At 43.9% G+C, this 23,423-nt stretch overlaps 1 protein-coding gene across 1 annotated transcript in view; it reads left to right on the forward strand.

Annotated features, from left to right (window-relative positions):
• The window catches only part of DDX25 (DEAD-box helicase 25), a 54,197-nt gene extending 32,798 nt beyond the window's left edge, over window positions 1-21,399 (forward strand). The window contains exons 7-12 of the mRNA XM_034754601.1: window positions 2,696-2,810; window positions 3,143-3,320; window positions 4,288-4,525; window positions 7,656-7,818; window positions 14,914-15,102; window positions 21,173-21,399. Of these exons, the coding sequence (XP_034610492.1) occupies window positions 2,696-2,810; window positions 3,143-3,320; window positions 4,288-4,525; window positions 7,656-7,818; window positions 14,914-15,102; window positions 21,173-21,234 (945 nt within the window). The 3' untranslated portion in view covers window positions 21,235-21,399. The remainder of the gene's footprint in view (window positions 1-2,695; window positions 2,811-3,142; window positions 3,321-4,287; window positions 4,526-7,655; window positions 7,819-14,913; window positions 15,103-21,172) is intronic.
• Window positions 21,400-23,423: the final 2,024 nt, after the last annotated feature.

A 23,423-nucleotide genomic window follows, 5' to 3' on the forward strand; every position in this document is an offset into this window, starting at 1 on the left:
ACCCCCGGGACCCCACCCCCTATCTAAGCCTCCCTTATCCTTGTCTCCAACTGCCCCCTCCTGAGACCCCCCCGCACCCTAACTGCCCCCCTAGAACCCCACTCCCTACCTGTCTCCTGACTGTTCTGACTCCTATCCACGCCCCCGCCAGACCCCAGGCCTCCCACGCCTATCCAACTGCTGCCTGTCCCCTGACTGCCCCCCCCCGAACCCTCAACCCATCTAACCCTCCCTGTCCCCTGACTGCCCCATCCCTCTCCACCCCCCCACCCCCTGACAGGCCCCCCCCAGAACTCCCGCCCCATCCAACCCCCCTGCTCCCTGTCCCTTGACTCACCCCACTCCCTGCCCTGCCCCACCCCAGCTCACCTCCACTCCGGCTCTGCCAGCTCCCCTGAGCATGCAGCCGCCCCGCTTCTCCACCCTCTCCCCCCACCCCCCGCTTGCCTCGAATCATCTGTTCGGCAGCAAGCCTGGGAGGAAGGGGGCGAGAAGCGGAGCGGCGCGCTCAAGGCAGCAGGCAGAGGTGGAGCAGAAGTGAGCTGGGGCGGGGAGCGGTTCCCCTGCGCTCCCTCCCCGGGTTACCTGCTGCGGGCAGCCCTCTCCACGCCCCCCTGCCCCAGCTCACCTCCGCTCTGCCACCTCCCCTGAGCGCTCTGCTTCTCTTCCCTCCCTCCCTCCCTCCCAGGCTTGCCGCGCAAAAGTCTGGGAGGGAGCGGGGTGGAGGGGAAAAGTGGCGCGCCTGGGGGAGGAGGTGGGGCCTGGGATTTGGGAAATGGGTTGGAATGGGGGTAGGGAAGGGGCGGAGCCGGGAGCGGGAGCACCCACCGGCACCAGCTAAAGTCGGCGCCTATGCCCCGCGCAGCGCTGCCAGCATGCTGAAGCTGCAAGGGAGGGGCTTTTGTTGCCGGAGAGGCCCCAAGTGAGCAGCTCAATCCGGCACGGCTGCTCTGTCAGCCTCTTTTTGGACTTTAAATAGCCGTCCGGGAGGAAATCCCGGACATTTTTAGCTTTTTACAAATTCCCCCCGGACGGCTATTTAAAGTCCCGAAACCCGGACGTATGGTAACCCTAGCTAAAGTTACTAGATAAATTAAATCCCAAATATAGAACAAGTTGCACTACACTTCCAGGAACATTCTGAATGATAGGGAATAAATAAATATATATATGTAATTCTAATGTCTTCTCCCCTGGCAACTAAATCAGAGGTTTCACATGCATTTTAACCTGAGTTTCAGTTCCCATATGTTTTTTCTAATCATGTAATGAATGTGTCATGGATTTACTTTAATGAAGAAGCTAGCTAGCTGGTCAGCATGTATGTAATGTTGTTAAATACCTTTTTCTTAAATCATGTGACAGATATGGCAATTTCCTGCAATATCTTTGGAAGATATTTTAAAATTAAGTTTAAATAGCTTTGGAGTCCATTGATCATAAAGGCAAAGTTGTTGTGTTATTGGGGGATTGCATGCAACTTCTCTGGGGTGAGACATGGCCAATGTAAACCCCTGGTGGTGTTTGAGTTTCAAAGGACTATTTTAAACAATGTACCAAATAAAACTGCACTTTTGGGATGAACGAAGTTAGGTGGGTTTCCTAGGAAATATCTGTGGGAGAGGAGAATGCAAATTCCCACGTCTGGACTCACCCTTTTGAAGCTACACCCAGCCTCTGAGGAGAATGCCGAGTAGGCCTGCTTAGGCAGTCTGACTTGCTGGAGAACTCTCTGTGTAGCCAGGAAACAATGTAGCCTGGAAAAACCCCAGTCAGGAGGGACAGAGACACAGGTCTCCACCCAAGAGAGGTGACTGCTACGGAGCTTGGAGTGGGTGCCCTTGCTGGACAACGGAGGGGGTATACTGGAGCAGTTGTCCTGAACTGTGACATACGTTAGTTGTTTTAAGTATGTTCAGCATTCCTTCCCCATCCTCTGCCCTTTTTTTGCTTTTGAATCATGGCAAGTAGTTGAGATGCTGCCATCTTCCTACAAAACACAGTACATCTTAGCCTGGAAGCGAGCACAGCTTTGCAAGATACTTTGTCATGTAACTACTTTCTTGACCATGTCCCATAAGGTTTTCCTTTGCCTTAAGGCTGGAACAATCCTGTGTCATATAGATCAGACTTCTCTTTTGTTCAGTCTCTTGAACCTTTTAACATCTGTTCATTGTCCTTGACATTAGAAAACACCATTTATGTGTTCTTCTTCCAGTTCTTCTGTCTACCTCAAATTGATCTGTTAGTGCACCAGATATTAGTATGTGTGTGGTGGGGAGGGGAGGCCCTGATGTTTAGCTTCAGTGCAGTTGGTAATCTTTTTCCGCACAAGGAGAGCTGCATTGGTTTGTTTCTTCCTGATGCGATTTCTAGAGTTTTTATTATGTTCATTATTTCTTTCTCTAGCTTCTAGTCTCCTTTCCCCCTAAAATTTCTCACTTCTGCTACCATCAATGCAGCTTCAGGGGAGCTGAGTCCAAAATGGTAGATGCTTGTGCGACCTGTGTGACTCCCATAGGATGGGATGGTAGTTTAACGTATTTATTTTATTGCACTGATTTTTACTAAGTGCTGCATCAGTTGCACAACACCTTCCATTTCATTCGCTTACTTTGATTTTAAACAACGCAGCTTATAGACTGCTTCCATATCTGCTGTTGTATAATGTCTTTCTCACTTCTCTATCTGAAAGTGTCTCTGTTTAGCTCCAACCTATGAGCTGGCTGTGCAGACTGGACAAGTGGTTGAAAAGATGGGAAAACTTTGTGTCAACATCGGAGTTGCGTATGCTGTCCGAGGGAATAGAAGTATGTTTGATTCGCTTTTCTCAGTAGATTTAAAAATAATCAATGTTAGTGTTAGTATTATGTAACATTTATATTCTAGAGGTCCCAGTCAAGACAGAGGACCCCATTTTTACTCCTGAGGGAATTCTGTGCCAAAAAAAATAAAAATTCTGCACACAATATTTTAAAATTCTGCAAATGTAATTTGTCAATAAATAAATGTGGAGGTTCCAGCGTAGCAGTGGGCAGCACAGGCCACTGATTGCATGTAGATAGGAGATCACCCTGCAGAACCTCCTCTCCCCCGCCTTCCCCCACAAGATAAAGGCTAATGTAACTTCTTCATCTCTCAGTTCCAAGAGGTACCAAGATTGAAGAACAGATAATAATTGGAACGCCAGGGAGTGTCCTAGATTGGTGTTTCAAATTGAAGCTGCTGGATGTGCAGAAGATCTCTGTGTTTGTGCTGGATGAAGCGGATGTTATGATTGACACACAGGGCTTCTTAGACCAGAGTGTCCGCATTCAGAGGTAATACTTTAGTTAGCCATCTGAATGCTGAAGGCAGAGTAAATAGTGGTTTAGTTTTCAAAATTTTCACTTTTAACTTGCAAATCAATTTATATCTCTGAATAATAGTTTTAGCTAAACCACTGCTGAAAAAACACTACATAATACTGTCCTAGTCAGATGTACTTGAAGGGGAAGCTAGAAAGAAACCTCCTTAAAGCATGACTAAAAAAGTGGTTGAGTCTACCTTCCTTATTTATACGCGCTTCCCATGGATGTGGCTTCAGATTTGGTACTTTCAGAGCATTTGGTCAAAAGGAAATTGGAAAAAAAATTGGCTTCTCAAGCACCCTTGTTTAAAGTTGTGTTTAAAATCAGCCTGGAACCCTCCAAATTCCCTTACAGTTGAGATGAAGAATTCCTTTGAATGTTAAAGGAAAGAGTGCTGGAAATTTCCCATTTCATGAACCTTTGACTTGAAAGCCTACATGAGCACTACTGTTTTATCTGCTGATCTTATAAACTCGATCTAAAATTAACATGGCTTTATGTGCATTATCAGTCCGCCCCCCCCATCTCCCTCACGCTTGAGAGCGTGAGCTACAACCCATGCCACAGTGTCAAAGCAACGTCCACACCGTTACTTTTAGTGTGCTAACATGAGCCCTGCTAACACAGGTCAGTGGACCCAGGCTGGGAGGCTTGCTGCCAGATGCAGTGTAGACATACCCTAAGAGCTTGTTTAACATTACAGCAGGGCTGTTATGATCTGTTCTGTTGATGGATCTCAACTACTTCCATGTAACTTGATTGCATGGAGATACCGCACTGGGATAAACCACTTGTCACCTTAGACGATCCTTGTAACGGATGGAAAAAATTCGTAATCATAAGGAAAGGAGTGTTGGCACAGGAATGTGAAGGTATTGTGGCTTGAGGCTGTTATCCGATAAAAACACCACACAATTTACTAGCCTTTCTCTTCTAGAACATTACCACAGCGTTGTCAGATGCTCCTCTTCTCAGCAACCTTTGAGGATGCCGTGTTGCGGTTTGCTGAGCAGATCATCCCTGACCCCAACATAATTAAACTCCGCCGAGAGGAGATGACCTTGACCAATATCAGGCAGTACTACTTTTTGTGTGAGAATAAACAAGATAAATACAAGGCCCTGTGCAATATCTATGGGAGCATCACTGTTGGCCAGGCTGTCATCTTCTGTCAGGTAAAGCTCTCCTGTCGTTGTTACTCATGCAGCAAAAGAACCAGATTACTGTTTTCATAGAAATTACAGTAAAAAATGACCCATCTGATATCAACAGAGTAAGGAGTTTTCTTATGGACAGTGCAAGAGGGCTTTTATCAGTGGGGTGTAATTTGAGGAATACTGCTAAACAATTGTTCCTCTACACTACACACACCCTTCCTCCAGACTCCTACAACTCTGCCCACCATGACTCCTCTTACCTTTAAGAGATGTCTACACCAAGCTGGGAATTACTCCTCCAGCTGGAGGTAGACAGAATGCACGGTCTTTGATGGAGCTAGCACACTAAAAATCGCACCGTGGCCGCAGCAGCTGCCCAGGTACAATCCCATCTGCGATCTTGGGTACATGCTCAGGTAGCTATCCCATGCTGCCATCTGTGCTGCTGTGGCCACACGGCTATTTTTAGCGCACTAGCTGAATCAAAGCTTGCACAGATCTGTCTACCCGAGCAGAGATTTATATCGCCCTGCCTCACTGTAGATGTACCTGATGCTTTTCTATGTTCTGTACTTAAAAGGTTATCAGGCGTCCCAGTTGCATACTTTGCTGGGTTCTTGTGTGACTTCTACATCAGTTTGCTGCGTGCTTCGGTACGCAGTGGACTCTTTGGCACCACATATCTCACTCTTGAGTATTTGGGATTTGCAATGCCCAAGATCCCATTGCATGCTAGAACATGAAACAATTCAATTGAGAGGTGCCGTGCATGGGCTCACAACAGAGGCAGCCGGGCTCCTAAGTTTATATTTGAAGAGAGGGAAGCGGTGGTAGGCTACAGAGCCCAGACCCACCACAGGCTCTTCAGGCTTGCTTGGTGGCTGACTTGGGTCAGACGTTTATAGAATGTTTATTCAGTTTCATTCCTGACTGTAGTAATCTTTCAAAAATAGTATTATTTTCCATCTCTCCCAGCAGTAGATGAAGCATATTACCCTGGATTCCACAAAGACACTTACAATAAGCCACACTTTACAGCTGTTTTTTATTGGTACCCTGCTATTTATTCTGAGTATATTTATCCTAAATAGGGTTTCTCACTATACTTCATGTTTAGGGCCCTACCAAATTCATGGTCATGAAAAAAGCGTCACAGAGTGTGAAATCTGGCCTTTTGTGTGCTTTTACCCTAAACTATACAGATTTCACGGGGGAGACCAGCGTTTCTCAAATTGGGAGTCCTGAGCCAAAAGGGAGTTGCGGGGGAATCACAAGGTTATTTAAGGGGTTTGCGGTATTGCCACTACCAGTGCCCAGTTCTGAAAGCAGCGCCCCGCCAGCAGCAGCGCAGAAGTAAGGGTGGCAATACCATATCATGCCACTCTTACTTCTGCACTGCTGCCTTCAGAGCTGGGCAGCTGGAGAGTGGCTGAGGGCCCAGCTCTGCAGTGCAGAAGTAAGGTTGGCAATACCATACCATGCCATCCTTACTTCCTCTGCCTTCAGAGCTAGGCTCCCGGCCAGCAGCCGCTGCTCTCTAGCTGCCCAGCTCTGAAGGCAGTGCCGCCACCAACAGCAGCACAGAAGTAAGGGTAGCAATACCGCACCCGCCCCGCAATAACCTTGCAAACCCCCCACTCCACTCCTTTTTTGGGTCAGGACCCCGTACAATTACAACACCATGAAATTTCAGATTTAAATAGCTGAAATCATGACATTTTTGACTTTTTAAATCCCCCTATGACCATGAATTTGCCCAAAATGGGCTGTGAATTTGGTAGGACCCTATTCATATTCTTTGCTTTAGGATCCAACAGGCCATGTGCACTTACTCTTAAAGTTCTCTGGTTTAGAGCAATCAACTGAATTTCACCCTTTGTGTTCATGAACATTGGGAATGCTGAGTCACTCGCTCTGTCAGACTACACTGTCCCAACCTGTGTTCTGAAAGGGCCAGATGAAGTGTCATTAGCCTCTCTAATTTCCTGCCCCTTATTACATTTGGTGCCAATTGACTTTTCCCACTCTGGCTCTCTGCCAGCACACACATTATTATATTAGGTATACTGAGAAGTTATAGATAAGTCAGAGCCCCCGGCAGGATTCCATTACACCAACTGCTCTTTGTCTATTTCACCTGCTGTTGTTGGCCCAATTTGTTGTCCTTTTGGAGTCCTGACCTATATTGTGTTGTCAGGAAACATATCATCAGCTCCTAACCAGTTTCTTCCTCCAGGCTCCTGTGTGAGACTGGCTGCGCCCAACTCTCACAGCAGATCCCAGAGAAAATCTTTCCCTCCCTGGTTTTGGTGAAACGGGAAGAGACTAGAAAACCAGCTGGAAACCTGCATAAAAGAATTAAAGGAAACAAACAGAACTGAGGCTTTTAATCTTTGTATTTTCTAAATTCAGCTACTTAATGTTGTAGTATTAAAAAAAGAAAAGAAAACCCAACCCCTGTGTAGAGCAATTTTGATAATCAAACACTTCAGGTTGTTTAAATGTAAGTCAGTGACACACACGTGCATGCACACAAGAATCCAAGACACAATTTCTTTATTGGAACTTTTAGTTCTCTATCTACTGTATTTAAAGGCGAGGGTTCAGAATTTCACAGTAGTAACCACTTAGCACCAGCTGAATACATCCTGTTTAAGTGGAATTCATGCTAGTTCTGTCTTCGCTAAACAGTAGGCCATTACCATTCCCTTGTATTCAGCTAAATCTTTCCTGAAGCCATCCTAATTTAATTTGTCTCCGTTTGGTCTATAGACGTGGTCCATAGCTTTAACTAATTTTTTGTTTTCCAGCTGGTTTCAGCATAATCACTTTTGCTCTTTTTAGAAACAGAAATAGCCTTAGAGCAAAGTCCATGGACATCTCCCTATATCCAGTATTTCTCAAATAGTGGGGCCTGAGTGGGCTCCCAGAAAAATTGATGGTGTGCTAGTAGGACTTGGACTGTCAGCCCACAGGTTCTGCCTGTGAAGTGCCAGACAGACACTCCTCTGAAATGCCATGAAAAAAGGAATAAAGTATTTTAGGGAATACATAAGTATGATGTTTGCAAGTGATTTAAAAGGGAGGGAATATGTTTCCTCCCAAGGAGATTTTATCTCATGTACTTTCTTCCTGCATTTGTTTTTAGACTCGTAGGAATGCCAAATGGTTATCGCAGAAACTGAGTCAGGATGGGCACAAAGTGTCTGTCCTGAGTGGGGAGCTGACAGTTGAGCAACGGGCAGCTGTAATCCAAAGGTTTCGTGATGGAAAAGAGAAGGTCCTTGTCACAACTAATGTCTGTGCTAGAGGTATAGTCTTTAGCTAATCCATTTGTTTCTCGAAGTATTACGGTACTGAGAGCTTTGTTTTTTGAGATGGGGTACACACAGGGCATGCAAGATTATTATTGTTCTGCATTACGTAATCCACCATGCACACCGAAAACCCACTGTGGGGTGCAGAAGATGATGACAGCTGCTTGGAATCCTGTAATCTCTCGCATATAGAAACCTCATCATAAGCTTTTCTGCTACACTGTTGTCACACACAGTGTTGGAGTCCAATGGTCAATTGGTGGGGTTTTGTGGATTTCTAGATATAAATTCGAGTGTTTGGCAGAGCAAATGCTGATTCCTATAGCTTGCAGAAATAACACCAGACTGATTTCTTATTCCAGCCAGATCAAGTTAAAAATTGTAATTCTGTTTATAACCCCTTTGTATACAGCTCAGTGCCTGCTTCTCAGGATGGTGTTGCTTGTAGTGACTTTGAAGCCTTATCTACAGTAGCAAACACTTTATAGCCATAATTCACAGCTGGTACCACACAGTGGTATAAATACCTGAGTCCTGTTTACACTAGAGCTTCCACAAATGGCGAATTACAGTTGTGAAATTGCTAATGTAGGCAGTCAAAATTTGCATGTGTTACAATTGCCCTGTCAGAAAAGTCAGTCACAACAAATATAGTAGAGGTAAAGGCAGATTTTCTTCAGTAAATTGATCCTTTGGGTAGAGATTTTCATCCACAAAAACCCATTGAGATAGTGCTGGGTATAAAAACTATACAATATACACTCATTAAACTAAAAGACCTTATTAGAATGTTGTTAGAAAAAATAAATATTTGAAAGTCAGGGAGTTCAAAGTTGAAATTCCATAAACAGCTTAACTCTGTTCTCGTATTCCATCACAATGTGTGTAATCTTCATAGCAATACAGAGAAGTTTTCCTGGTTTTGTTTTAAAGTAGTTTAACATTTTAAAATGACCAATGGAAAAAGTAATGCAACATGTATGTATATCAGCTGTCCTTGTCCTCTCTGGAATGGTAAGGGTCAATCGGGTCTGCAAACAGTGTTTATGGAATGGATGGGGTCAGGGTAGGTATTTAGCTTTAGCTTTTATGTGAGTGCCAGAATGGCAAACATGCATAAAAAAGATGCTTGATTATAGTGGTTCTTGTCTGTATAGAGAAGTGGCCAAGTTAAATTGCCCTTTCTGGCCTGTAATGGAATGATGACTAGAGGTGGAGGATGCTTGTGAATTCAAGCGAGAAGTAAAATGTGAAAACGGTCATTGTTTTAAGTAAGTAAAACTCATTTATTCTTGTCTGAATATCAGTGACCACATAGGATAATTTTCAGAAACCTTCTTGATCCATTGCTAGCTTTCAGCACTCAGCAGCTGACTTTCCAGTGATCTGCTGCATTCCATCTTTCCATCTCCTCGCTTGTCATCCTCTACTACAGTGACCTGTCACCATTCTTGCCATGACAATTTTCTCAAGGTTATTTCCATCTCTGTGCCTGAAGTGACCAAAGTACATAAGTTTGTACCTGTTGACTTCTTACAACATGGTCCTATTTTCCCCAATAATGCTTCTAACGTAAGCACTCCTCTAATTTTCTGTCCAGGAGATACTCGAGAGTCTTTGCAAGCAGCACTACATTTCTAAGGCTTCCGTTTTCTTGTCAGCAGCATTAATTTCCAATGATTCACCTCCATGGTTTGCTACTGAGAAAATTAAGCTTTTCACCAATTGAACCTTTGTACATTTCAGGATGCCACGGTTTTTCCACACATTCATGTGGGAGGCTTAGCTGAGCGAGTCATTCCTAATCTTCTGATTTCTTTGGAATTCTTTCTCTGGTTGGATATGTTTGATCCCAGATAATTGAATTCATCTACTGCCTCTACAACTTGATTGACAATTGTGGTGTCCGCTTGCATCCTGGTTTTGTTAATCGTGTGTTTCACGTATTCAGGGATAGTCCCCATTCCTCACTAACTGTCCTTTGCAGATGCCAACATTCATTGCGTTCTATCAGTAGTTGGACTAAAGAGCGTCATTGTGACTGTGGTTTCTGGAGGGGCCTCACTGATATTGTTCAGTCAGGACAAACTGCAAAGAATAGGCCAGACTATCCCCCAAATGGTGGTTTATTCTAATAATTACATTCACCAAGCCAGCAACAAAACAGCTTCTACAACACCTTACTCGTTACCCAGAAGCCAAAAACACAACTCCCCTAAAGCAATCCAGCCTTGGGATCCCAAGTCAAATATGGTGAGGATTACTTAGAATCTTATTCATCATATATAAAGTTTTACCAATCTCAAGAGATTGGACACAGTACCCACAAGGTCAATGAATATTTCACGTTTTACCCAAATACATGCTTACAGCCAATTCTTATTAACTAATCTAAGATTTATTAAAACAAAAATGACTTGTTGTGGTTAGAAAATCATTATACATACAGATATGAATGAAGGTCTTAGGTCAGTTTCATAGCAGAGATGGTAAGCTGCAGAGTTGTAAAAAGTTTTTCTAGAATCAGTTCCATAGGCTATAGTCCATGGGCAGTCTGTTTACATTTTTCCGTGAGAAATTGCAGAATAATCCAGAATGGAGCTGGAGACCTCAGTCTTGCGACGTAACCCTCTTCTGACAAAGTCCAAGCAGAAGCTGAGCTGATAAACCTCTTGTCACAACAGGCATTCCTTGGATGAAGAATAGATGAAGAATAATTTACATTGTTGCTTTGAAGTCTGTTCCTATTTCTTATGTACACACAGGTAATTAGTTGGATTGATTAGAACAGGCAATTAACCATTCAAAGGTTACAGATATCTTACTACGAACTTCAAAGGGCAGGTCTACACTTTCAGCCGGGATCAAAGCTCTGAGATCAATCCACCGGAGGTCGATTTAGTGGATCTAGTGAAGACCCACCAAATCGACAGCAGATTGCTCTCCAGTCAACCCCTGTACTCTACCCCCGACGAGAAGAGTAAGGTAAGTCTTCGACCCTCCGCAGTGTAGACCCTGTGGTAACTCAACCAAAGGTACGTTGACAGTCCTGTTGGCCTTTTGGCCAGTATTGGGTACTTTTGAGTAGTCAGTGAAACACATGATCAATGGGTGAATGTACTCCCTATGTTTTTTCGATGATGTGATCTACGTTCACAATTTGATCACATGTGCCTTGTTCCTCTCTGAATCCAGCTTGTGGTGGTAGTTCTGCTTCTATCATTCACTTAACGCAATCCGGATTATGTAGAGCAGAATTTTGCTCTCATGCAACATCCAAGAGATGATATAACTGTTACTACACTCTGTTATGCCTCCTTTCTTTGGTAAGGGCAGAAAGACTCCCTTCGTCTACTCATTCTGCCAATTTCTAGTCATCCATACATTGCTGCAAATTTTCCACGTGCGATCAGTCCTGCAGTCACCGATCAGACTTGCTGGTATGTTATGTGCCCTGGGTGCTTTCCCAGGCTTCATTTTCATTATATATTCACCCATTCCATTTCAGGATTGATTGGAAGTCTTTATCCATTGGACACTTGATCTCCAGCATTGCTGTGTCATTATGTAGTTGATTTGTTCTTTTTCATACTGTCAGATGACCTCCATCTGTATATGCATCTGTCGTACTGGATGTAGATAGTGTTTGTAATGACCAGGTGATTAGCGCAGCAGAATTCAATTAAATACCTTCCTCTCTAATTTTGTAAACCCAGACCATTGTTTCCCACTACTTCTTTTTGAGAGCTTATAATTCCAACTTTTGCATTCAGGTCCCCCATTATAAGGGAGATATCTTTGCTTGGTATTTCAATGTCTCTTCAAGCTGTTCATAGAACTCACTGATCACATTGTCATCAGCTGCTTTTGTAGGAGTGTACACCTGTGTGATCAACATGTTGAATGGGTTGGTTCAAAGAAGAATTGTAATAACTCTGTCACTGATTGAGTTATCTCCAAATACACACTTTGATGTCTCCTTAGATTGAAAAAAAGTGGGGTCACACTTATCTTATTTTCTCCGATCCTGAATAGTAAGTACACTGTGAATTCATCCATCGTCATGAAATGGCCCCTAGCATTTTAATTCCCTTACAGCTCCGAGACTCCACATATATCTATCTTACATTGGGAACCTGATGGAGGAAATGCCATCAAAAGGTGGAAGAGTTAAATCAGGGAGTTAACCAATGGCAGCCACAAACCAGAGGGAAGGCAGCAGGAAACCACCCTCTGAACTTTCCTGGCAGAACAAAGGCAAAGTGTCAATCAATGTGCGGTGCTGTATGGTGAGACTCCCAGGTCAGAAGGCGCAACAGATTATACTAGGGAGGAGGTTCCGGCCATTAAGAGTACCAGTACCAGTATGATGGTGCTGTATCAAATCCTCCAGGTAGTACAGTGCCTGATGTTTACTGAAGGAAAAGTTACCTGGACCTTTTGTAAACAAATTATCAGAGTAGGCATGTAAAATGTGAAGAGTGCATAGGGTCTGACTTCCTCTCTGCCTGGGAGTGCTCGACCCCCCCATGCCCCCACCTTCACTCCACCCCTTTCCCCAAGGCCCCACCTCGGCTCTGTCTCTTCCCACTCCTGCTCTGCATCCTCCCCCGAGCACATCCCATCCCCGCTCCTCCCCTCCCTCCCAGCACCACTGGAACAGCTGATCACAGTGTGCAGGATGCACTGGGAGGGAGGGGTAGGGGGAGTTGATCAGCAGAACTGCCGACAGGCAGGAGATGCTGGGGGGAGGAAGGAGCTTTGCTGCCAGTAGGTGCTAAGAACCCACTAATTTTTTTCCATGGGTGCTAGCACCCACAGAGTCGGCACCTATGGAGTATGTATGAAGGGATGCTCATCCTCGTGACCAAAGAATTGGAAAGATGTACGATAGATACGGTTTTAACTAAGGAAGATTAAATTCTGGGATTGACAAACCCAGATGTGGAAGGCAAGAGAGCAAGATCTAGCTGCTCTGGTTGTGTTGATGACCCTATGTAGAGAGTTGTCTGCCCATTAGTATTTAGAGTACAGGGTGATATAATGGGAGTACGTGGTTCATTTTTAGGAATGTAGAAATGAAATATGCGGGGTAAGGAAATCAGAGGCACAGAGAGAGGTTGGGTACGAGTGGTGGATGGAACTAATTGCTAGTGGAACCCAAGCTCTGTATATCCTGACCACCTAGACTTTAAAACTACAGTGTTCAGCTGAGGTTTTCTTTGTTTAAGGAAGATGTTTTCAACCTTAGCTATCTGAATTTTTGTTTGGGATTTCCTTGGTGATTCTCAATTTTGATGAGTAGCACAATTGCAATATATCTAAAATATCATGTTGATGCTTGTTTTTATGAAGTTCAGATATTCCTCTAGTTTTTCTGGTGCATAACTGTTTCTCTGAAGACTCTCTAAACTTATGAACTTCCCTGCATAATTCGTTGCATTAAAAATTGTATGAATTTTCCTATGCCTGAACAGCTTCCTTCCTCCTGGGACTTACAGAATTTGCCAAATTCATAAGCCAAGTTTCTAAGAGCCATGAAGCAAGCTAAATTTTGTAGTTCTGCTCAGATTTTGCACAGGGGTGTTAATTTCCAGATACAACTCAAATTATTCTCCTCATTAGGGGAAGGAAAAACTTGTTTGAACATTGAGGACAAATCCTAAGGAAAAAACCCCCAAACTTGCTGTTTTTAGACCAAGTGATTTGTGAAATATACATCTTTAAAGTTAGATCGCTTGAAGAATGAAAAGCTCACTTGTTTGTTTCATATCCCCAAAATGTCAGATTAACTCAAACTTTAAAAAAATCTGAGGCATGCAGACAGTTTTAATAAAAATTGCAGAGTGGAGAGGTGCAATGTGGGGCTTATAATGGGAACTGTCCTACAACTTTAACTATAAACACAACGAGGAGTCCGGTGGCACCTTAAAGACTAACAGATTTATTTGAGCATAAGCTTTCTTGGGTAAAAAACCCCACTTCTTCAGATGTGCAGTTTTTTACCCACGAAAGCTTATGCCCAAATAAATCTGTTAGCCTTTAAGGTGCCACCGGACTCCTCGTTTTTGTGGATACAGACTCACGTGGCTGCCCCTCTGAAACTTTAACTACGGAGTCGGAAAAGAAAGCATCACTAGACTGGCACTAAGGGTAGAGCATGGAAACATTAGCTGGCCCCACAGCAAGCAGGAAGATCGCTCCACCGGCTCAGCGTGTGCAGAGTCATTCTTTCCATAAGGGTATCCCTGTCTGGGCTGTCTATATTGGCTCTGGTGGGTAAAGTGGGAAAGCCTCAATTGGTGCTTTGCGTTGCATCGCCTTCCAGTCCAGACCAAGCTGGTTACTTTCATTGTGTGATACCCACTTATTAATAAGAAAATCAAATTTCCTTCTTGAATACCAGTTTGTTAAATTTTTCTGGTCCCCAAACATACATGAGTATTGGCCAATATTTTTTCCAAATCTTTGTCTACGCTACCCCTCTTCCCCCACCCCCTCCCGCCCCAAATTTTTCACTGTAGCTACTTCTGGTTCAGTTCCCTGGTGAATAGTAATGGTGAAAACTCTAGTATGAGCAAGATAATCTTGGCCAGCCACTATCTTGTTTAGACCTGCCCAGAGCGAGGTTAACAAACACTGGTAGTCATTGGAAGCAGTCGATTATCAACAGCTAAGATGAACCAGTGGTAGCAACAGTGGGAAATTTTAGGCAAGGGTTAATGTAGATGTAACCTGAGGACCTATGTCTTCTCAGATACAAAAGGTTCTGCTCACACTCTGGGCGTTACCACTTCTCTTCACCCCATTTTTCAAGGTAACTTGCTTAGGATTTTCAGAACACGTTTGAAGTGAGCATATAAATTGGGTAGCCCCCTCCCAGCTGAGTGTTCCAAGCCAACAGTAATAGTTATTCTCGGTTCTCCTTTGGGCAGGAAGTACTGAGATAACTACAATAGGCAGAAATGAAACTGCACACATTGGTCCTATTGTTAATGGTTTTAATGGCCATGGCCTATTTCAGGTGCAATAGCAGGTGCCTTAGGAGTTCATCAGTGAGTTCTCTCTTTCTCTCTCATCCTTTCTTAGGTATTGATGTGAAACAGGTCACGATTGTTGTGAATTTCAAGCTCCCGACAAACCAGTTGCAGTGTCCAGACTTCGAGACCTACCTACACCGCATAGGGCGAACAGGTCGTTTTGGGAAAAAGGGCCTAGCCTTCAACATGGTGGAAAGACACAACTTACCACTGCTACACAGCATCGAAGAGCACTTCAGTAAGTACAGTATCCCCATCAAACCTGCACTGCACGTATAAAGCATGTGGAAGTTGGCCGTAGTAGCAACATGGAAATCACTGATGCCACAGTGAACTGTGTATTGTATTACACACACAACTATGTTAAAAGTACATTCGTGAAGGTTGCAAAGTCAAGCACTCAAAAATGAAGAAATGCCAAAATTAGGGTTGCCTGTGCAACCTTGGTCTCCTTGTGCATATGCATTATGATAGTTTGTAATTACAGGATTACATACGTTTTTACCACAGGACCCTTCCTCATGCAGTGCACGGGTTAGATCAGGTGTCGGCAACCTTTCAGAAGTGGTGTGCCGAGTCGTTAAGGTTTCGCGTGCCAGTAATACATTTTAACGTTTTTAGAAGGTCTCTTTCTATAAGTCTATAATATATAACTAAACTATTGTTGCATGTAAAGTACATAAGGTTTTTAAAATGTTTAAGAAGGTTCATTTAAAATTAAATTAAAACGCAGAGCCCCTCGGATCGGTGGCCAGGACCCGGGCAGTGTGAGTGTCACTGAAAATCAGCTCGCGTGCCGCCTTCGGCACACGTGCCATAGGTTGCCTACCCCTGGGTTAGATGGTACTCATTTAATGAGCAGCTGTTCTGTGTTTTCTCAGTGTTCAGTGTGTGGTCCCAGGCTTTACTCTACGCTTGCTCTGAAGATGGAATTATTAATTTCCTCACAGGCTTTTCAGTGGTGCTCCTCACTATAGCACCTGTGTGCTGCACAAACATTTATTTATTTATTTCACGACTGCCCCGTGAGATGAATGGAGTATTATCCCCATTTTACAGGTAGGGAACTGAGGCGTAGAGAGATTAAGGTCAAAGTATCTATTAATTTGGGGTGACCTGCTTAGGACCTGATTTTTTCAGAGTTTTTTCCTTTACATTATGTCGCACTTCGTATGTTCGAAGCCCAGCTCCCATTGACTTCAGTTGCATCTGTGAGTGTTTAACCCTTCTGTAAATCCGACTCCAGAGCAGTGAAACTCAGACTACGGCTCAGGAGCTGCAAGTAGCTCTTTGCAACGCATAACATTAAAACTGTGATTTAATTATTAACCAGTCCATTGGCCGAGAACCTGTGGCCCCACCTAGGAGCCGGACCTGCTGCTCGCTGCTTCTGGGGCGCAGCGTGATGTCAGAACAGGTAGGAACTAGCCTGACTTAGCTGGGCAGCACTGCCGATGGGACTTGTAACGGCGCAGTTGGTGGTGCTGACCAGGGCTGCCGCAACCCAGTACTGGGTTGCGACCCACAGTTTGAAAACCATTGCTCTAGGGCAACATTCATCTGCATGAGACCATCCTTTATCTTCCTGCAGTCCAACTGCCTCCGATATTACATACTTTCAGCAAATGAAGCAGGGGTCCCACAGATAAGTCCGCTTCAGTACACAACCCTCATCCATCCCCCGAGCAGGTCCCTCCTGTGCACTGAACGAGGCAGGGGTCTCATGGAAAAAGAGTATGTGATCATGTAATTAAAGACTGTATCATAGTGCATTTGCGCAAGTGAGTTGAATTAAGGTTGCATAGGCAACCTTAATTCTGGCATTTCCTAACTTTTGAGTGTTTGATTTTGCTGCCTTAACATCCTTTTTAACGTAGGTTTTTGTGTAATTTCCTGGGTTTTTGAAAACGGAAACTGAAAAACAAATTCCATCATGCGAAATCTTGGGTCCATTCCAGGCTCTGGTGTGTGCTCCAGTGGGCACAGTCTTATCTGCCTATTCCTCCAAGCTTGACCCCATCTGCCCCATCCTTTCAAACCTTTCCCTGCCAAGTCCTGTCTCTTCTCCTAGTCTCATTCCTTGGGTTTCTCATCTCAGTACCAGTCCCTTGCATAGCAATCCTAGTCTCACTCCTCCCAATTCCCAGTCCTCTTGCTCAGCCTGTCCCAATTCCCTCCCTCCCAGATTGTCATGTGATCTTTCTCCCGCAACCCCAGACTCCCTATCTAAGTCTCTTTGCCCATCCAGGCTCAGTGCTGCTTTTGCACGCTGGTCTTCTCTTCAGATTTGTGTCCTCCCCATTGGTTGCCATTCTTCTTGCCCTTATCCCTATCTATTTGCCCCCCAGATCTGGCTCTTGTCCCCTCTGTGTTGGAATCCAGCAGCTTCCTCTTCTGTGCTGCCTGGGCCCAGCAGGGGGGTCATTGAGATTTTAGGAGGGCGTCGTCCTACTAGGTGCCCAGCTCAGAGCTGCAATTGAAGGGAAAGTCCTACTCAGGTTCAGCTGGAGCATGCCCAGTGTGGACAGATTCTTTGGTGAATTTTGTTGTTAAAATTGCACATGCTCAGTAGACTTCTGCAAAGTGATTTTTCAGAGATGTAAAACTTGGCCAGATTTGGGCGGATTTTCATGGGGATGGCAAAAGGCACATTCCCTAACACAAAGGTCATCCCCTTTCAGAATTCAAGTCCCTGGTCCAAAGCACTTTAAAGTAGTTCAAAGATAAGGGCACCAGAATTTTTTAACATGAGCAACAAGTATTTTCCCTAACCTTTTCCTGGAAGCAGCTGAACTTCTTTGGCTGACATTTCAAAAACAATAACAGTAAAAAGTCAGCCCGAGGCAGACATCAGCCATAGAAAACTTCATCCCAAGTGGCTAGGCTGCCGAAGTTACAAGCAACTGAAAACAGGGTCTTATAATGGAAAGTGTTGTGCAACCTTAATAGGTGTTACTGCTAGCCCCTGTTATAATTCTGTTATTACATACTGTTTAGAATGTACAAGGCGTGTGTGAGCAATACCATAGTAAATGAGAACACTTATTGTTTAGAACAAAAACAGGGACTAAACACACCTCACTTCCCCCCTCTAGGGGGCACTTTCCCAAATTAGATTTACACATCTCAGTCACTAGGGCAGACCCTGGCTCCCTCACCTGATGTAGAAAGCAAGCCAAGTGCTAAGGAGGTAGGGCGGGAAGTGTCATGAATTATAAGAGACCTCAGAGGGAATCCTGTGTTGCTGAGGATGGAAAGGGGGAGGAAACATACAACTGTGTGTAGCCTTTCCCAGGTGAAAGAGAGGCTCTTCACTGAAGATGTCTTTGGGGAAATTCTAGTAAGGAAGGGGGAGCTAGAGTGGGTCTAGAAATGCCAAGCCAAAGTAAGGATGCCTCAGGAAGTGATGGGAGTAAAGTTGGATTGGGGAGAAAGAGCAGAACCCACATGGAACGTTATCAACATGAACTATTACTTCAGTACTAGTGGAGTACAGCCGGGAGAGGCAGCAGGTGCAGAATGAACTGGAGGTGCAAAGCGGATGGGAGTGGTAATGGTAAGAGACTTCATTGAAGAGATGGAGGGGTCAGGGCTCCACCATCCCATGCCATCTGCAATTCAGTATGCTGCTTTGTAACACTCCAGCTAAAGTTCTGTGTTCAGTTTTTTGGACTCCTCAGACTAGAAGGGTTTGATAAACTGCAGAAAATTCAGGGATGGGCAACAAACTGCAGCATTAGAAGGTTCTTGTGGATGTGTGGTCAGTTTGGAAGAGGGGAGAAGATAATGGAGTTCTTATTCTAAAGGGACATGGGGAAGTTATTTCAGGGGCTCAATGAGGCAAGAATCAGAACAAAAGTCTCAGGAAATCCAATCTGCTTATGAAGAATATATCCAAAGAATCAGGTGGTTGGGGGAATCCTCTCCTTGGGCAACTTGAGATGCCGCCACTGTGTTCACAAAGAAAATTGGACTGAATGCTTGAGATGCTTATGCAGAAGCAGCCCAAGAATGGGTCATCCAGCATCTCCGCCACAATCTACAAGGGCCACTTCCAGCTTTGACACACAAATCTTATCCACGTTAAAGGGAAAAAACTGTTTGATGTAAGAGGGGAAGTTGTCTTCTGCCTGTGTACTGCCAACTAGGAATGTTCTCACACTGTGCTTTGTTGCTCGCCTGCTTGCTTAGCACAGCTTCTCGATGTGAACGATTAGAAGCTGTTACTGTGGTTAGAACTCGTGACATGGCAAAGGGCAATGTCATCAAATGCTCATTTAACCTGTTTGACATTTTCATACTGGTTTTGGATGGTTTCAGTCCAAATGTATATTTTTCTGAGACAGGAAGCAAGAAAATGGTCCAAATTATCCCTGCCTTGTAAAAAGGCATTGTGTTTTCAGGAAGTGCTTGTATGTCCAAGTCTAGTCATGTGTGGAGTTAGCAAAATGAGCCTTGCTGTGGATTCCTATGGTATTAAAAGCTGAGGGGAATTAATGTAGGATAATCTGACTTTTCTTCTTTTTAGCCGCTTTAATGCTGTAAACCTGAGCGTAACTTTGAGATTGAGAAAACAGTCAATTATTTAACAAGAATAATGCTTTGTATGTGGAACTCTTCATTTTCTAAGGGTACGTCTACACTACCCGCCAGATCGGCGGGTAGTGATTGAGCTATCGGGGATCGATTTCTCACGTCTAGTGTAGATGCAATAAATGGATCCCCGATCGCTCTGCCGTCGACTCCTGTACTCCACCGCGACGAGCTGCGGAAGCAGAGTCGACGGGGGAGCGGTGGCAGTCAACCCCGCGCCGTGAGGACGCGAGGTAAGTCGACCTAAGATACGTCAACTTCAGTTACGCTATTCTGGTAGCTGAAGTTGCGTATCTTAGGTCGATCCCTCCCCCTCCCCTCAGTGTAGACCAGGCCTAAGTGTTTCCAAACATTCCCTAATCTCCACAACATCCCATCAGAGTAGGTAGGGTTGGTGAAGTAAGGTAACAAGGGATGTGATTGGATCTATCAATCTAACCGCCTCTGCTGTTTTTAACTTATGAGAAGTTCCCAATGTGCATCATGCTTGTATAGTAGCCTCATGTTGGCAGCTGCCTTAATCCTGTTTACATTGTGCTTCTCAAAGTTTATTTGACTATCAATTGAAGCACTTTGACTGGAAATACGATACTGAACACTTAGTCGGATATTTCCGTCCAAAAATAAGGTTACGTGTGTGCAACAAAATATACTGTAACGTTTTGCAGAATGGCTCCTAACCAGAATTGGTCCGTACCCCTTTTGAGAATACAAACACCATTACCCATTCCAATTATTGTAGCAATGCCTCAGTTCGGTAGATGGTGGCGACTGACATCCCTAAAGACTGAGATCTTCTGTCCGCAAGACAATTGTAGCATGGACAGTAACAGCACAGCTCCCTCATGCACTTCTGCCACTGTGCCATGCCCCAACCTAGAGGAATGATCTTCACAGGAAGTTCTGCCTAGACTGCCAGCAGTTCCAATAGTTACGTTGGTGTTTGCATCAATGTTATTGACTTGGTTACTTACATACACATGCATAAATCAAATACAGAAGAATGTATAGTTGGTACAGCCCCTGATGTGATTAGAAATATGCTAATCAAGTTATAGCCTTAGTTATCAGTGCCTCAGTGAAATATATTGAGGGTCTCCATTTAATTACATGAGTTGAGTTAAAATAAGCAGAGCAAAAACCAAACACACATTAAGGTTTCTGACCCTTTTAGTAGCCATAGGAACCAGGAAGCACCTAAAGTGACCAAGTTGCTGCACAGCAAACACCAGATTCACAGCTACGAACCACTGAATCTGCTGTAGCTGGCGCAGCCATGACACTTACCTGGAATCTGGGCCACCATCCGTTATTCAGTCATTTCATAGAGCCTGGTCAATGACAGTTGTTATAACTAAGCAGAAGTATTGTTTCAGGGGCACTATTAAGTGCATTCTACGGGAATTATTACAAATAGCGAACGTCAACATCTAAATTGTAATATTAACTAATGTAGAACATTTGACAGACACTACCAACTATGTTGTGCAGTATTTGTCTCACTTTTTTGTGAAATATCCTTCAGGTTCTAAAGATCTTTCTAAATCTACCACTCTCCCTAAGACTGCTTAAAAATCTAACCGACTTCTATGTCCTTGCTGTGAGTGGCCCTACTAAATGTGTGCTCTGCTGCTGAAGCAGAGGGTGTGCTAGTTGAGTGCTGTTTGCAGACCAGAATGTAACTCTTTACTTGGTCTCTTTTTTTTCTTTCTTAGAGACCAAGATTAAGCAGTTGGACCCAGATGACATGGATGAGATAGAGAAGATTGAATCTTAAATAAACCAGGGGTATTTGGAGTCAAAGGGAGATTTTCTTTAACCTAGACCTCAATATTTTTTCTGTTTAAAAAATTGAAATAGTTTAAGTGAAATGTATTGCCATGCTTGGAAATGATGATACAGTATCCTCCATCATAAAGAATTCAGGAAAAGAAAAAGAAACTTCAGAATGGTTCCTATTTTCCCCTTCTCATGGACTCCTGTGTTTTTGTCTAGTATGTTTCGTTTCCAAGATATTGGCAGGTTTAATAAAAAGCACAGGAGGATATTCCCTCATCTGACCAAGTTTCCCTTTCCCACATCATTCCCAGGGTACATCTCCATCAAAAGTAGTGAAGCAAGTTGTTCAGATGAATTAAACGGCCAACACAAAACTGACATCTATATGATAATTGACACCAATCATTAATATAACTAGCCACTGGATGGCAATGGTTGCTTTCACAGTCATGGATGAGGCAACACTGGCGTTCCTGCAGAGGAATAATAAAGAAACCACACTTCCCATTTTAATCATCAGGCCTTGCCTCTGCTCTCCTATGTTATATCAAGAATTAAAATAATACATGTGCTTGTTAACTTCCTTTCCACTAGATGGCAGCATTACTTCATAAACATAACCTGCCCTGTAGCTCTGAGCATCACAGACTTCGCATTTAACTTGGGGAACTAAGTTTTCTTTTATTTCGGAAATATTGTTTTGAGCCTGAAGTTAAAATCTTTTTAGCTGATCCAAGATTACCTCAGGACAGAGAGAAGTCAAACCTTCCTGAGCCACTAAAATCTCTCAACTCTGACCTACCTCTTAAAGACTCTGGACAGGGAATCAAGTCCGCTTTAGAATTTTTTGAATATTTCACTTAAACAGTATCTCTCAAAGATATTTCAACAATACAGAAGGTTTTTAGAACTATTTTCTCTATCAACTGTGTTACTGAAATATTTATCCACTGCTTTACCTGTTCTGCTCCTTGTTAGATACACCGACAATGGAAAGTAGAAAGAAGAACAGGAGTACTTGTGGCACCTTAGAGACTAACAAATTTTTCATGAGGTTGATGGATTTCCACTCCATACGGCTAAATGCAGTGCCTTGCATAATGACAGGTTTCAGAGTAGCAGCCGTGTTAGTCTGTACTCCTGTTCTTCTTTTTGCGGATACAGACTAACACGGCTGCTACTCTGAAATGGAAAGTAGGTGTATTAAATGGCTCATTTGTTCCTCAAAGTCAGTTTCTTACTTTGAGTTTATTTCTTCTCACATCAGTACTACTGGAGAGAACTCCGTGCAAGGGATGATTCAGTGGTTGAGAAATAGCTTGGGACTCAAGATGTGGGTTCAATTCCCTGCTCCACCACAGACATTTGTGTGACCTTAGGCAAACCATGTAGCCGCTCCGTGCCTCAGATTCTCCATTTTAAAGTGACAGTAATAGTGCTTCTGTACTTTGTGGTGGTGTGATGTACTCAGTTAATACAGTAATGGGCTCTATAGAAGTACCGGAGAGAATTACACCCAGAGAGAGTTGAGGAACTAGTTACTCTAGAGCCAGACATAATGCAAGCAATTGCTGTGTGTCGAGAGCTTGCACAGCTCTATTCAATGCACCTGAAGCTTGACCTGCAGCACCTCTTTGTGTGTGTTTCTAATATGCCCATCACCGTGATATGTGGCCTAAATTGTCTACAAAGATGCAAGCTTTGCTCTTCTGTGGTCTGGGTGCTGTTGAGTCTATTAGTGGCAGTTATTTCCGTGAGAGGTCACCTGCCCCTTCTTCTCTGCTGCATCACAAAGAGAGGTGATAGTGGGAAAAGTGCAATGCCTAAAAGGATGTCAGGTTTATCTGAATGAGTTCCACAGTTGCAGACCCTCTGCTGAAAATGGCCTGTCCCTGACCGCAGAACTTCTGTGTTTGTCATCCATAGCAACCTGGTACAGCATAGCTGGCATGGGAAAGATTGCTTGTAAACGATCAGAACCTTGCATTGAATTTGGAATCAAATAGGGAGCTGTAGAGTGAGCACAGAGCTCTGGTATCAGAGGGGTAGTCGTGTTAGTCTGAATCTGTAAAAAGCAACAGAGGGTCCTGTGGCACCTTTAAGACTAACAGAAATATTGGGAGCATAAGCTTTCGTGGGTGAATGCCCACTTCATCAGACGCAAGTAATGGAAATTTCCAGAGGCAG

The sequence above is a fragment of the Trachemys scripta genome, chromosome 21, assembly GCF_013100865.1.
Source record: "Trachemys scripta elegans isolate TJP31775 chromosome 21, CAS_Tse_1.0, whole genome shotgun sequence".
Lineage (NCBI taxonomy): Eukaryota > Metazoa > Chordata > Testudines > Emydidae > Trachemys > Trachemys scripta.